This window comes from Neophocaena asiaeorientalis, unplaced genomic scaffold (genome assembly GCF_003031525.2).
Source record: "Neophocaena asiaeorientalis asiaeorientalis breed wild unplaced genomic scaffold, Neophocaena_asiaeorientalis_V1.1 scaffold404, whole genome shotgun sequence".
NCBI lineage: Eukaryota > Metazoa > Chordata > Mammalia > Artiodactyla > Phocoenidae > Neophocaena > Neophocaena asiaeorientalis.
Window position 1 is genome coordinate 1,011,103 of NW_020172589.1, and position 16,275 is coordinate 1,027,377.

At 45.3% G+C, this 16,275-nt stretch overlaps 1 protein-coding gene across 1 annotated transcript in view; it reads left to right on the forward strand.

Moving 5' to 3' along the window:
- SH3TC2 (SH3 domain and tetratricopeptide repeats 2) overlaps positions 1-14,906 on the forward strand; it is a 61,962-nt gene extending 47,056 nt beyond the window's left edge. The window contains exons 13-17 of the mRNA XM_024738259.1: positions 7,114-7,264; positions 9,319-9,441; positions 10,679-10,829; positions 12,850-13,046; positions 14,715-14,906. Coding sequence (XP_024594027.1) covers positions 7,114-7,264; positions 9,319-9,441; positions 10,679-10,829; positions 12,850-13,046; positions 14,715-14,906 — 814 coding nt within the window. The remainder of the gene's footprint in view (positions 1-7,113; positions 7,265-9,318; positions 9,442-10,678; positions 10,830-12,849; positions 13,047-14,714) is intronic.
- Positions 14,907-16,275: the final 1,369 nt, after the last annotated feature.

Here is a 16,275-nt window from a genome sequence, read left to right on the forward strand (position 1 = left end):
GGAATTCCACACTCATTGTACTCTTTTCAGTGGCGCTAGGCTGCTTGTTTTCCCAGCTACCATGGTTGAGAGGCTTTTAGTTTTTAAGGCTGTCACAGAGCCGGGGAGAGAAGATGTCTCTAGAGCAGCTTAAAAAGCAGCAAAAGTCACTATTCTTAAGGAGATTCAGCTGTTGTTCTTGGGCAACCACTCCTTGAATAGTTGCAAGCCTTTTGTTAATTTCCAAAGTTCTGAAAAGTTTGTTGTGACAATTTTTGCCCAGGTTCTCATCGCTCTTGTGGGGGATTGATTTTCGGAGATCCTTAGTTCATCATTCTGGAAGTTGATCCAGATTAGGATTTTTTAATCCTAGTATTCTATAATTCTAATATCTGAGATTCGTATTTGTATAATTGGGAGGAAATAAACATCCACTTTTCCTCCTTTCCCACTAATATGAGCAATACTAAGAGGAAGATGGGAAGTACCTTAGGTGTCAGAGGAAGCCTCTGCAAACATAAGGTGGTTATCCCTTTTCAGGATGCTCAGTTCATCAAGGAGAACTGCTATTAATGCTATGTTTATTTAGCATGTATAAATCACCTACTCCTACAAAGCCTTCGTGAAAAAAAATAACAAAGACCAGCTAACAGATGTAGATTAACAGGTGTTTCCATGCACCTGGAGGTGGTTACTGTAATTTTGCTCTAAGCTTCCTGGTAGCTGAGGTAAAAGGGGAAAAACCATAGGAGGCTCCCACTGTCTGATAAAAGAATATAAACAAATGTATCTGTTGGAGCAGATTTGTTCCTAGCACTGATTTCTAGGAGAAATTTATTAAGTGGGTTTTGATGTAATGGACACATTTTTTCAACTAAACTACCCCCATGGGATTTCCATTCTCACAAAGCTCAAAGCCATAGCAGGCAAAGGCAGGAAGCGTTCATGGGCGAGATGACAGGCATCTGCAGGGGCAGGTTTGGAGGGAGAGGAAAGAACACTTTCAGCTGCGGGTTGGCGCATCTGTCAGGGAAAACTTCATAAAGGTGATAGCATTTAAAGATGCCCTGGAGGGATAGGAAAGATTTTGAAAAGTGGGGAAGGGTAAGAGAATACCATTTTGGGCCAAGGGAATAGCCATAGCAATGGAAAGGTGAGGATACATTTGAAAGATATTCCGTAGGTTTCACAGACTGAGTTTGATGTTTCTCTGGGTATAGGTATTAAGGAGAGAGAGGACTACAGCCTATCCCCCAGGAGGGGATGTGGAGGTTGGATGGGGGTACGGGGTTGCAGTGGGCCTCTGGACTGGCACAGTCAGCATCCGTATTGAAAATGATGGTCATAATAGTAACAGAAGGCATTCAGTGAGCATGCACTGATTACCAAGCAGTGTGCAATCTCAGGATGACCATACGAGGGAGAAAGAGTCATAGAAATTGAGAACTAGACATTTCTCCAAAGAAGATATACAGACTGCCGTGAAACACATGAAAGAATGCTCAACATCATTAAATCATTAGAGAAATGCAAATCAAAACTACGAGATATCATCTCACACCAGTCAGAATGGCCATCGTCAAAAAATCTAGAAACTATAAATGCTGGAGAGGGTGTGGAGGAAAGGGAACACTCTTGCACTGCTAAAAAAAAAAAAAATAGTAACTTGCATGAAGCCACACAGCAGAGCTTGATACCCAATCTGTGTCTAGAACAAGAGTCAGCACACTAATAAAAACTCAGATAGGAAATGTTTTAGGCTGTCTGTCCATGTGGTCTCTCTCACTACTCTGTTCTGCAGTTGTAGTGTGAAAACAGCCACAGATACTATATAAATGAATGTGGCTGTGTTCCCATAAGACTTTGTTTACAAAAGCAGGTGGAAGGCTGGATTTGGCTCATGGGCCATAGTTTGCCAACCCTTGGCCTAGAGTGCTTGTCCTTAACTACTCTGTATGTATTCTGCCTGCTCAGCCAATAATTTTCACCCTCAATAAGCAGTAGGTGTAGATGACGGTATGGTGAAACCTCTCAGAATTGTATGGATGAGAATGGCCTCATTTGTCTTCTGCTCTGACCTCTGCCTGCTATGGAGAGTCCAGACTGCTTATACTACCTGCCTCACTGGTATTAGCGCAGATCCCTGAATCCTTACTTTAAGGTGGTTTTCATCACCCATTACTGCTTTTTTACTTATTTATATTCCTCCTATTTGAAAGGTTTTCTGTAGGTTTTAGTGATGGTGGATAGTAAGGGAGGGCAGGTAGATGGTGGAAACTTTGGCTCAGCCTTCAGGATTTTGTCTTGGGACACTTTGCTGTCCCTCTGTTCAGTACCTTCTGAGTCTTGCTTTCTCTGCCTTCAGGGTGATGACTACAGAATTTAGTTCGATGAAGTTTTTCAATGCTTAATGAGAAAGGTCTTTAGGGGGTCTTGTCTTCTGTCCCCAGGTGACACAATACAGACTGTACTCTAGAATGTCTATAGACTCAGTTCTAGAGCTGAACCAGGTGAGGTCCATGAGAACTTTGTGGCTCTATTGGATAGATTCAACAGATACTTGCTGAACATCTACTATGGTCCAGGCACTGTGCTAAAAACTGGATAAATGAGATATAGTCCCTGAGCTCACAATGCTTATCATCTAGTTCAGGAAGTAGATATTATATACATAATCGCCAGAGGTATCACATAAATGGTGCTAAGTGCCACAGAGGGTGTGCATATTATTTTTTAGAAAGAAATGCCTTGCATGCAGCAGGTCTTTGCAAAATAATGATTCTTTGCATGTGAATACAATAGTAGCCTATAAGTCCTTATTCCTGGCTTTTATTCTTATCCTGTGCATCTTACTTCTGTGGAACTGAGAAAAAAATGCTTCAATGTTTGGTTTTCAGTATAGTTAATATGACTAATCCCTAACATTTTTAGAATCATAAACAAGGAAAGAATTGCTTTTGCTGACACGTTCTCGTTTGATCACAAGGCTAGGATGTACTGCACCACCCAATTTTTGACAATGGGGTGCTTTGTTCAGGGTGTGAGGTAGCTTATGTCCTTCAAAATTTTGAAGTTGTTAAAGTGGTAAAATAAGCAAAACCTTCCCACAAGCTGATTTCTGAGCCAGAAATTGAGCACTGCTTGAGGGTTTGTAGGGGGCTGTGGAGTCCATTCTCAGGGTTAGATCCTGGGATTTAGATCTCAGGGTTTATTACCTGGTCTATGTTACTTACCCTTCAAAGCCTTATTTTTCCCATTTGTAAATAGATATGATAATAGTACTGCTCTCTTAGTGGTGTTGTGATGATTAAATGAAATTAGGCGTGTAAAGCCCCTAGCACATGCTAAGTGGTCAATAAATGTTAAGTAACATTTACTGTCATTGCTGTTATTACAAGACAAAACAGCAGAGAGCTCAACATAAAACTTTAGAAATGAGCAGTGCAAACATGGACACGTTTTTAAAAACGCACTGGGTTTCTTTATGTACGAAATGGGCTAAGAACTCTAATGGCTTGGGGTTTCTGTGAGGAGTAAGTGAGAGAATGTGTACTGAAAGTTTGTATCGCAGCACCTGGCCCAGGGTCAGCCCCGTGTGAGTGGCAATTCTCATTATGGAAACAGGATAAGACCAGTTAGTGGAGGCTGGGCTGTGGCCAGAGGTCAAACATTCATCCAGGCAGGGCAGGGATCTGGAAAACCGCAGCAGGGGTTGGTAGGAGGAAGTCTGGGAATGCAGGTGTATTGAGGTCACCTCACCACAGGCTCATGGCTGATGTCCACACAGGAAGGAAGAAACAAGGACTCAGCCACAGAGATTGAACTTTGGGGGCAGGAAAAATGAGAAAAAGAGAAAACTGAGGGTTTGAGAGGAGAGGAGATACCATGCTAGGGCCCAGGCATAGCTGGCCGGGAATGCATGAGACTTCAGATCAAGACTGAATTCATGCTGTTCCACCAGCCGTGCTCCTTACTTCTTTGATTTGGGAGCTGAGCCCACACCTAGAGCCTGCAGGTGGTGGCTGGAGGAATTGGGGTGCTGGGACATTCCAGGCCAAGCTAGGGGCTTATCTGGTGGGTGATATAGTGACAGATATAAACACACGGGGTGGTGAATGGTGATAGGAAACAACCAAGGAAGCTGGAGACCACTTCCCAATTCTAGACCATAAGGCATTTGTCTTTTATTGGAGTCATGGATCAGGTATAAGACTTAGTGGAGGCAGTGGTCTTTGGAAAACCCATGCACGTAGAGTCTTTTTTTTTATATGCATTTATTTTATTTATTTTATTATTTTTGGCTACATTGGGTGTTTGTTGCTGCGCATGGGCTTTCTCTAGTTGTGGCGAGCAGGGGCTACTCTTCTTTGCGTTGCGCAGGCTTCTCATTGCCGTGGCATCTCTTGTTGCGGAGCACGGGCTCTAGGCACATGGGCTTCGGTAGTTGTAGCACGTGGGCTCAGTAGTTGTGGCTGGCAGGCTCAGTAGTTGTGGCACACAGGCTTAGTTGCTCCATGGCATGTGGGACCTTCCCGGACCAGGGCACGAACCTGCATTGGCAGGCGGATTCCTAACCAGTGCGCCACCAGGGAAGCCCTCACATAGAGTCTTGATAGTGCAATGTGAGCATCTGGGTCTGTGTAAGTCCTGCCTTCCCCCATGGGGTGTTTCCTGGAGAGGAATACTGACCTCCTCTCTTCCACGGTCATAGTGAGCTCAGAGAGAAAAATTCTATGATCGTAATGCCTGTTCTGTGAGTTGGCTTCTCTGTGATAACCCAAATCTTGCTCCCTGGGGGTCTGGAGGAAACAACCATAGCCAAGGGGTCTCCCAGGACAGCAAATGGTAGTAAACAAAAACAGAGCAGGAAATAGGATCAGGATGAGATGTATGGCTCCTCTCTTCATTAACTCTTCCAGTGGGAGTAGGGAGAGCAGTAGAGGCCAGGCCTGCAGAACCTGTTAGCCCTGCTGGGCATTTGGTGGACATGGAGTGGGTGAGAGAAGGACAGGGCTTCCTATAGTAAAGGAGGCCTGTGGTTATCAGGCCAAGGAGGTTGGTGACCACCTCAGCACAGTGTGCAGCTTCTCAGCTCACAGCACAGTCTAAGCAGCAAGTCTGACATTCTGATTCTTGACAGAGGGTGGCCAGTGCCCATCGTTGATGTCAATAAATATCATGTCAAGAGCAGGGCAATAGGGAAAACTAGAGGTCTTTCTTCTCAGGACTTACAAGGGCCAAATGCCTGGCACTTTCTACAGAAGGCTAATAGCTGCCTCATTGCCAAGATGAATCAGGGCCTCATTAGTCACAAGCAATGCTTGTTTCCATCACTGTGCACAAGGGGGCCTGGGGGCTGGGTTGCCCATCATGAGATGGTAGCCATGTTTGATGAGGACCTCCTCACTGTTTACAGACTTGGGGGGTGACGGTCAGTGTTTCTAGAAGGATTTGCATGGTTTGGTGCAGTGGTTCTCAAACTTCAATGCACGGGAGCATAACCTGGGTGTGTCTAAGAAATTCAGATTCCTGGCTGGTTACCATGACGATTCTGATTCAGTCAGTCTGAGGGAGCTCTGGGAGTCTGTATTTTTAATAAGCTCCACAGGTAATGCTGGTGCAGGTGGGCCATGAATCACAGTGTGAGGAATATGGGTACTGTGGGGCGAGTCCTGGACTGGGACTCAGGAGAGCAGAGTTCTGGCCTTTGATTGTCCCCCAGTGTGGTGTGCAACCTTGTGCAAGTCACCTCCCCTCTCCGGGCCTGTTTTCTCTGTAGAAAAAGAAGAGAGTCTCAACCCAAGCTGCACAATAGAGTCACAATAGTAACTAATAAGGAGCTTTGACAAAATGCTGGTGCCTGAGCTAGAGTGTCCCAGTCTAGCATGACAGGTCAACACATTGGGGTGACTTCGCCTGTGTATGCATGTTTAAAGAGTTTCCAGATGATTCTAATTACTGATGGAGTTGAGAACTACTATCTAGGTGATGCCCAGGGCTGATTCTTGTTCTGGAATTCTGAACCTGTTCAACACTGCATTACCTATGCCTCATTTCTTCATTAACTCCTGACATGGAGCAAGAGTTTTTTATATAAACAACTTCCAGATAATTAAAGAGTACTCTGTTAAGACCAAAACTTTCACCCTTCTTTGATTTCTCTTCTTATACAAACATCAAAATCTTTTTGACGATTTAAAGTTACCACTATGGGACTTCCCTGCTGGCGCAGTGGTTAGGAATCCTCCTGCCAATGGAGAGGACACAGGTTCGATCCCTGGTCCAGGAAGATCCCACATGCCACAGAGCAGCTAAGCCCGTGCGCCACACCTACTGAGCCTGTGCTCTAGAGCCCGTGAGCCACAACTACTGAAGCCTGTGCTCCCTAGGGCGCACGCACTGCAAGTACTGAAGCCCGCATGCTCTAGGGCCTGCGTGCCGCAACTACTGAGCCCGCGTGCTGCAACTACTGAAGCCTGTGTGCTGCAACTACTGAAGCTTGCGTGCTTAGAGCCCACACTCTGCAACAAGAGAAGCCACCGCAATGAGAAGCCCGTGCACCGCAACAAAGAGTAGTCCCAGCTCGCCACAACCAGAGAAAGCCCGTGCGCAGCAATGAAGACCCAGCGCGGCCAAAAATAAAGTAAAATAAAAAAAAAATAAATAAAGTTACCACTGTGGTCATTCTTTTGTGATTTATTCAATAAATATGCATTTGGCATCCACTGTGTTAGGGTCTTAAGAAAAAATGTTATAGAGTAGTCAAAAGTTGGGTGGACCATGGGCCAGTAATAATAAAAATGATAACTAACATTTAAGCATTCATCAAGTGCTTACTCTATGGTAGGCACTGTTCTAAGCACTCTATCTCATTTAATCCTCACAGCCATCCTCTGAGGCGGGTACAGTTTATCCCCATCTTACAGATGGGAAAACCAAGTCACAGAGAGATTCTGTACTTTCTCAAGTTCTCACAGCTGGTTTAGGCAGATCCAAGATTCAGATCAGTCCTCCATCTCTCTGTGTGTTCTGAAACAATGTTGTTCCCCTGCCAGAGCTTCAGTTTCCTCCTGTGCAGAGTGAGTCTGGGCCCCTTTGAACCCTCATACCTTACGAGTCCATGTCCACCCCCAGGTCCCTTAGGAGGTCCCTCACCTGCATCAAGGAGAGCCTGCGTATCTTCGTTGACCTGGGGGAGAGAGACAAGGCTGCTGAGGCCTGGCTTGGGGCTGGGCGACTCCACTACCTCATGCAGGAAGACGAGCTGGTGGAGCTGTACCTGCAGGTAGGCCTCCTGCAGAGCTTATCTGCTGACCTGGGCCATGCGGGGAGGCAGCTGTACCCTCCAAAGTGATCAGCTAGAACTAGGGAGAGGTGATGTCCTCGTCAAGCCCTTGGAGGGACGGTCAACTCTGGGCTGCTCCCTGAACCCAAGATGGAAACCAAGGTGGTCTGGCAGGCTGAATACAAGCAGCAAAGGGCCAGTCCCCGAGTCCCATATGCATGTGTGAGCTCGCAAAGAACATGGTGGGAGACTCGTTCATCTGTCACATCAGTTTTATCCATTTTTCCAAAACTTGACACACACCTTGACTTCAGGGTTTTGCTGCAGTTTGAGGGAAGGTTGACATGTGTGTGGTATTAACATTATTGTTCTTTTATGATTTTTTAGTTTGCATATCTTTAATATCTGAGATATAACATAGTATAGTGATTAAGTACCTGGGCTTTAAAAAAGATAGGTGTGGAATCAAATCACAGGGCCATTGATTATGAACCGTGTGACTTTGGGCTTGCTACGTGAGCTCTCTGGGCCTCAGTTTCTTCATGGCTGGACCTGTCTCTAATAAAGATTAGGTATAACATTTGCATAGTAAACATATGCATATAAACATTAACTAAGTGCTTGGGACCTAGTAAATGCTTAATAAATGGTATTTCATCATCATCATTATCTGTACAATACTGACACAATGGTATATAAGATTTGCTCCATCAAAAATATGCCTGTTTATCTTTTTTTCCTTCCCATTTCTCGTTTTCTCCCCTTTTACTCCCCCTTACTCTATTACTTACAGTCGCACAAATTCACTTCCACCGAGACTTAATAATGGTTGTATAGCATTGATTGAAGCCTTACTATGCATGGGAGACTTTGCTAAACGCTTCACGTGCTTGATATAGTTTAATCCTCATTACAAATGCAGCAGGAGTCTCTACTGAAATTCCCATTTTACAGATGACACTCAAGGAGGCTGAGTAATTTGCCTAAAGTGATACAACTAGTAAGTGGTTAAAACTGCACACCAGCAGTGTGACTTAAAGCTTTTACTTGCAGACTCTATTCTGCCTTGGGATTTTAGAGCTGGAAGAATTATCAGAGAGCAGACAATTCAGTCTTGCCTTTCTGTCTCCGGGAGACAAATGCCCAGAGGGAGCTATTGGGGTTGTTCATTGCTTGGTGGCAGAACTCCTGACTCTAGGATTCCATCTCACTGCTTCTATCTTTGTGTAGCAGCATATGCAATAAAAATAACTGAGGGATCTTGCCCCAGTAATTCACTGTCCAGAACTGGTCCCAGGCACCCACAACCCTAGACTGCCACCTGACTTGATGTTCTGCAGTTATTCCCACTGAGGTGAATAATTTCTACCTAAGGATATTTGAGGTCCTGTGGCTGTGCTGCAGATGTTGTGGTACATTTTCTACTTTCTCATCACATTTTGTTTAGGTGCAAATGTGAAGTAGCTTGTTCAAGATAAAGGGGTCATAGGGGCCAGGAAAAGGGTAATGGGCTGAAAGATACTAGCATTTGTTTGCCACTATTGATGTAAACTTGAAAGCTCCTTATTCTCAGCCTCAGTTTCTCCCTCTAGGAACTGTAGGTGTTGGATGAGATCACTCTTTCCAAATTTCAGTCATTTATACATCAAGTTTATAGTTTTGCCATATCCAGGTACCTCTGTACCATTATTTACTTATTTTTCTTTGACTCAACTTCAAATCAACTTAGCTTTTTACACTAAACAATGCTATCTAAAAGCAGAGGTTTTGAATATGATTAATCTTTTTTTCTGAAACACATTAAAATAAATACTTAACTATTACAAGATGTTTGTGTGCTGCTGAAAACCATTTCTAGGGCCACTGAAATAATCTCTCATAGCATGGTGGGGAAATGCTGGACTAGTGAATCCTACTAGCCTTATGAGTGTAAAGACAGTTTAGGGTTCAGGGAACTTTAGCAGAGTAACGGTCAGGATCTCATTCTTGCCAGTCCTGTGGACATGTGGAAAGTCCTTCTCTCTGCCTTTGACAGCAGTCTCTGTCCCACTCAGGCAGCCATCCAGAAAGCCCTGAAGTCAGAGGAGCCCTCCCTGGCTCTCAGGCTCTACGAGGAAGCAGGTGATGTGTTCTTCAATGGGACCCGCCACAGGCATCGTGCGGTGGAGTATTACCGAGTAAGTTGTGGGCTGCACAGTCAGCAGTATCCCTAGCTAGGTTCTGGCACAAACATGGGCAGGGCCACTTGGACTTCGGCTGGCGTCCCCTTCCCCTGTCTTGCTGGTATTTCTTTGTCTTCCCTTCCTCATCCAATGCCCACAGGCTCTCCCTGTCTTCAGTCTAGCAGGCTCTCAAAGAAGGAGCTGATAAACTCTGTCATTCTCAGGCTTGATAAATAAAGTATCTTTCCTGACAGAATATATCATAATAATTACAACTTTTGGGTGCATAGTACTTTACAGTTGGTAGCACACTTTTATGTTGACCAGAATGTTCCTATGTACATGGTATGGTGGGAGATGGTTGGTCCATGGGTGAGCACTTGCTTTACTATGTTTTCATTAAGTATGCATTAGAATATATTTAAAAAATTAAAGATGTATAATACCAGTTCATCAAACCTATGCTATCACAGATATTATTGCAAAGAATTAGGCAAGAAATAGAAGACAGTTGATTTAAGAAATAATACTAATTAAATGTCCAGATGTTAAGCAGATATGTGAAGAATCATAATTGTTGTTCGTCACTGACTGAAGTTTGGGAAAACTCATTATCTTATTTGATCTTAATATTTCACTTATTCAGATACTTATTCATTCGCTTGTTCAATTGTTTATTCAGTCATCAAACATTCATCAAGACCCAGTATGTGCCAGGCACTGAGCTAGGGGTGAACAAGAAACATGTCCCTGACTATTGAGGTGCTCTTGGTCATATGCATTTTATAGATGAGAAAACTAAGGCTCAGAGAGATGAAGTGACCTGCCCAAATTTCTATCATAATAAAAATAATAGAAATGACTATTTACTGGGGACTCTCAGACACTGTGCACATACTCCACGTATGTACTTTGTAGATTAGCACTGTGGGCGCTAAGGGAACGTGTAGCTGGTGGGTGAGTAACTTCTCATGTGACCTTGAGGAAAGTCATCATTCCTTTCCTGCTGTCAGTTTCAGGGAGCCTGATGACCTCTAGTTCTTCCACCTCTGAGGTCCGGGCAGAGCAACCAAGAGCAAGGACCAGGAGAGCGAATTGAGAAAAGCCATGCATGGAAGGTGCCATCTCCCCCTTGGGTTTAGTCACTGCCATCCCTCAACCCCTGGCAGTAGGATGCAGTATAGCCTCCTAGAGTATGGTATGTGCCAATGATTCTCAGCTAGACTAAGGTTCCTTGTGCCTCTGTTCTCAGGCTGGGGCTGTTCCCTTAGCAAGGAGGATGAAGGCAGTGAAAACCGAGCTCCGGATTTTCAACAAGCTGACAGAGCTGCAGATCAGCCTGGAAGGCTATGAGAAGGCTTTGGAATTTGCCACCTTGGCGGCCAGACTCAGCACAGTCGCAGGTTGGTGGTCCTAATTGTCCAGGGTATTGAATGGGAGGGGGTAACACTCCCTAAGGAGGGACAACAAAGTTGTAAGCGCATAGGCTCTGGAGTCAGACTCTGTGGGTTCAAATTCCAGGTCGAAGTGTCAGGGAGCCCCCAGTTAAGCAAGCTACTTAACATCTATAAACCTCAAGTTTGTTATTGCCAAATCAGGATTAAAAATGGCACCCACAGCATGCAGTTGTTATGAAGGCCCATGATAATACAGGTAAAACCCGTAGCACAGTGCTTGGTACATAATAAGTCCTTGATAGGTGTTACCTGTGCACGCTAATTATTATAGTTGGTGTTATTGGTATCATTCTGAGTCCAGGGTAAATGGTATTTTATCCTATGCACAGGCAGTGCCCCGTTACAAAAGCACTGTGCCTTAACTTTTTTTTTTTTTTTTTTTGCGGTAAACGGGCCTCTCACTGTTGTGGCCTCTCCCGTTGCGGAGCACAGGCTCCGGACGCTCAGGCTCAGCGGCCATGGCTCACGGGCCCAGCCGCTCCGCGGCATGTGGGATCTTCCCGGACTGGGGCACGAACCCGTGTCCCCTGCATCGGCAGGGGGGGGGTCCACCACCCCGCCCCCCCGGGAGCGCCCCTTTTTTTTTTTTTTTTTTTTTTTTAACTTTTTAATTAGTTAATTATTAGTCAAGTACACATTTTCTTATGGAATTGAAATGTAAATGAAGGTCAGATTCCTGTTAACCTAACTCCCTCAGTAGCTGAAATACTTGCATTTACAACAAAAGCTAATGAGAAACAATGTAAGTCATTAAAACAGAAAAAAAAGAGGCAGAATGAAAAAAGATAAACTCATCTTGAATGTCGGTGCTTGAGGAAAAGCAGGTTTTATTAGAGGATTGATTAGATGTAAAGGCAAATGGAGTCTTCTGTGATAATTCTAGAAGGGACCTCTGGGCATTCTCAAGGGCGTGAGATGTGGATGGTACTGGACTTTATTGTATTTAATTGCACTTCAGAGCTCTCTCTCTTTTCCTACCTCTCCCTTTACTGCAGAAAACCTTATTTGTGCAACTGTCTGCTAATCTCAGGAAGACCTTGGGGGCCCAGGCAGCTCCCTCTGGAGCATTCTTTGTCCTTCCTTGGGCAGAAGCTGAAAGGAGGCTATATCCACCATTTCATGTGATTCCCTGTGACTGGACTTTTCCATATCAGAGAGTTAGATTTTCTCTTTTAGCTTTGGCTTTTGGCTCTTTGAAGCCTAAAAGTGATGTTTTTAGGTTGCATCAAATAGCCACCTTGCAAATACTCCAAAAACACAATTGGAAGCATTTGTTCTCTTTAAATGCTACTTTGTGTTAAAGGAGTTAGTTATTGAAACAAGAAATCCACCCAAAACCAGAACAAGTCAAAGATCCCTTAGACACCAAGATTCTAAAGCATGAGTTAAAAGTGAATGGGTCTCTGTAGCTTATTTGAGACTGAAAGCTGGTGAAGGGTAGGGGGTGACTAGGGGCTGCTGATGACAGCCCCAGAGAAGAACTCTGAAGAGAGAGACTTTCATGTGGAGAAAACATTTGTTATATGAAGTTATTCATTGTCAGAAATTCTTAGCTACTCCATCGAGCTAGTCTTGTCACCATTCCCATCACAGAGATTTGGAAATAATTATTTCCCAGAATTCTGAGTTACAGTGACATCCACAATGAAAAAATGTTTCTCAGGAATTGTCCCAGAAAACCTTGTCCAGAACACATACTCCACTTAGTCACTCTCACAGATCCCTGTGTTTTCTTTTGTAGCACTTATCACAGGTGTAATCTTACCTTTGTGGGGTTATTTAAGGAATGTCTGTGTCCTGTGAGACAGTAAGCCTCATGTGGGCAGGACTTCTGCTTTGTTTGCTATGTCCCAAGCTCCATCCCTGATACCTAGTAGATCTTCAGAGAATTGTACAGAATGAATGAGTGAACTAATGATGCAAAGTGTTGGCTTCAGGATATCTCTCTCAGTCTTCCAATTTCTAGGAGATCAGAGGCAGGAGCTGGTGGCCTTCCACCGTCTGGCGACTGTGTACTATTCCCTGCACATGTACGAGATGGCTGAGGACTGCTACCTGAAGACTCTGTCGCTCTGTCCACCCTGGTTGCAGAGCCCCAAGGAGGCCTTATACTATGCCAAGGTGTATTATCGCCTGGGCCAACTCACCTTCTACCAGCTGAAGGTAAGAGCCAGGCTTCCAAGGTCATCTGAGAGCTACTGTCCAACTATATTCTTTCCTCACCCTGAGCCTTCAGGGTAAAGTTGAGAGGGGTAAGATGGGGAGTGTTGTCTCATAGGGTGGGGAGTGGCTCCTCTGGGAATGCAATGCCTCTTTTCACTTAGCCCCCTTGGAGACCTCAAAGAGGCTCTCATCTCTGCTGAGGAGACAGGCCCTAGTTCTTCTCTTTCCTTGCCCTGCTGTGACTTCTGGGCCCACTTCATCTGTCAGGCACTATGGGAACATTGGTCTAGTGCCTGTGAGCTCCTCTAGGACCTATGAAAATATATGAGACCCAAAACAATGCATGAGACCCCCAAACAAAAGAACTATAAGCTCCAAAATTAAAATCAAAATTAATTCTTAACTGTATGTCTAAAAATGTTATAGATTAATTAGTCAATTGCAACTCACTTCTTATAAAGTTGTATAAACTATCTTAGGAGAAATCTAGGTACGTGTTAACATGTTTGAGATAATAACATGCAGGGTCTTAGAATGTAAGTAAGCCTAGGTCCTAAGAAGACCATAGCCCTGACTCTCCTGTTTGCTCTGCTGGAGTTGAATCCAGAACTTATTTTTCCAGTCACTTCTAGAACTGTGTGTGTGGTCTGTAATTCTCAGTTACAATTCTGGCCCTTGAACCTTGTCCCTGGGCACTGGCTGCCCTTACCAGAGGTCTCTGTCTGCTCCAGCACAATGCTTAATCTCTTCATACAGTGGCTTGTGAGTCACTCCTGTGTTTGGCCCCCAGGGGACCCTTAGGGCAGCTCTGTTGTCTTTTTCTTATTTGCCAGAGTGTTTCTGGCCTAAATTTATTATTGACTGATGAGGGTTAACGGGAACCAGTCATCCCTTTTTGAGTCTCACCGGAGGAACCACCTGTTCTGCATCCCAACCATTAGGGAGGGACGATGGGGTAGTGAAGGACTCCCCCACAGTGAGCTTGCCTTTGTCCCACAGCTCCCAGGAAGTGGGACAATGTGTGTGTGATCGGATTGCATCAACCGAGGGCTCTAGGGATTTCAAGGGAAAGAGCTCAACTCAAAGTAGCTTAAGCAAAGCAGGAGATTTTATTGGCTCAAGGAACAAGGAAGTTCAGGTATAAGTTTAATTTCAGGTAGTTCTGGATGCTGGTACTCAAATGTCATCATGGATTTCCCCACCTCTCTCTGTATCTCATGGCTCTGAATGTTTCCGCTTCTCTCTGTTTCTTGGCCTCTTCTCCTCCAGTTATTGACAGGCTCAAGCACCCATCTAAAAGGGTGAGCAACCATTTTCTCTGTTAGATCACACTTAAAAGGTCCCAGAGAGTGACCTGGGACAGGTCAGCTTGAGTCATTTTCACATACCTGAAGCTCTGTGCCCAGGGTGATGCTGGTTCATGACTCTCTGAGCTTGGGTAAGGTGCTATCCCTGTGGCTGAGGAGGAGGGCCGCCAGGGTTAGCACTGTCACAGAACTGCAGTGGAGTTGGTAGGAGGAATTCCCCCAAGGAACCAGGAGAAGAGGGTGGGAAAGGATGTCAGGCAGACAAAAGCTAGTGTTCTTAGTTTTTCCTGCACTGCCTCTTAGCCTTTCCTGGAAATGTCTGCTAATGCTATCTCTTCTCTGCCCCCATGCTGGGGGTTAGGATGCCCACGATGCCACTGAATACTTCCGGCTGGCCCTGGCTGCAGCAGTCCTGCTGGGTGACGAGGAGCTGCAGGACATCATTAGGACCAGGCTGGACCACATCTGCCAGAGCCCCCTCTGGCATAGCAGCCCCTCTGGGCGCTCCTCAGAGAGGGCGCGGTGGCTGAGTGGCGGGGGCCTGGCCCTCTGAGGACAGCTGTCCCATCTCTGACCAGTTGCATGGTCAGAAGCTACCTCTCTGCTCTAGGCTGTTAATCTGGGGGCGGGGTTCAAGTCATCACCTGGCCTAGCCTCTCATCTCAGAATGGGAAGAGCATAGTCCAGAGGGAGAGGGCTCATTCCAGGTCACACAAGGCATGGACGGTGGAGCAGGGATTAGGGGTCCTGGCTTTGTGTCTAGAACCTATCCAGTAGACTGTGGCCCTTCCACACATACAGACCCTGAAATGCACTTTCTAGACACACAGTTCTAGAGAAAATGAGACCCCTGCCCCTAGAAAAGCTGTCTCCTTCCCTCAGGGAAGAAATCAGGCATTGCACTGGAGAGAAGACCAGCCCATTGGACTTTGTTCCCTTCACTGACTTTTCTCAGGGAAAGACCCCTACCCTTGCCAGCAGAGAAACTAGTCACTTGTTTTTTTTCTCTATTCAACGAGAGGGGGTGCCACTCCTCCTGTCACGGGGACTGGCAGGAGGGAATTCACCATGCTATTAGCTCAAAAGACACAGTCTCAGAATGGCCAGGTGGAATGCACAGGAGGTGAGGTCTGATGTGGAGGCACCATCTCCATCCTGCCCCGAGGCTCTGCTCCCTCATAACCTCCCATAAACCCAGGAGAAGGCTCCGAAGCATCAAAGCCTAAAAATTGAGCACTAAGGAAGTTATGACGTAAATTACATGTAAATAGTGTATATTATTAAATATTGCTCATTTACATTTATTCACACATTTGTCTCCTTAATAAGAGGGAAGATGAAAACTAGTTATTTTTGCATATTTTATTAATTATCTATGAGTCACTAGGTCCGGCCCACACAGATAGCGAGGGCATTACCAAGGGTGTGGATCCCAGGAGGTGGGGAGAAGCTGCCTACCACAGTATATGAGTCCCTTGATGACGGAATCAGGAATTTGCTAAGGCAGTGAGCTCCAAGTATGGTCCACTGACTGGCTGGGCCAGCAACATCAGCGTCACCTCTGAGATTGTTTGGTTTGAAATGCGAATTTCAGGCTCCACCTAAGACCTCTGAAGCACAGTCTCTGGGGCCAAGGATCCCTGGCTTTACCCTGTTTTCCAGGTGATTCTAATGCACACTGAAGCACAAGAAGCACTCCTCTGGAACCATGGTTCTTAGAGAATGTGAAAAGGAATCACCTGGGGAACTTGCAGAAAATGAACTTTCTGGTTACCCCAGTAATTCTGATTCAGTAGGCCTGGGAGACACCCCAGGAACATGCATTATTAACGAGCATCTCTAATGACCCTGATGCTGGTGGTTCACTCTTGCTCGGAAATGTGGACACATGTAAGAGCTAGCTATAGGGATCGCCATCTGAT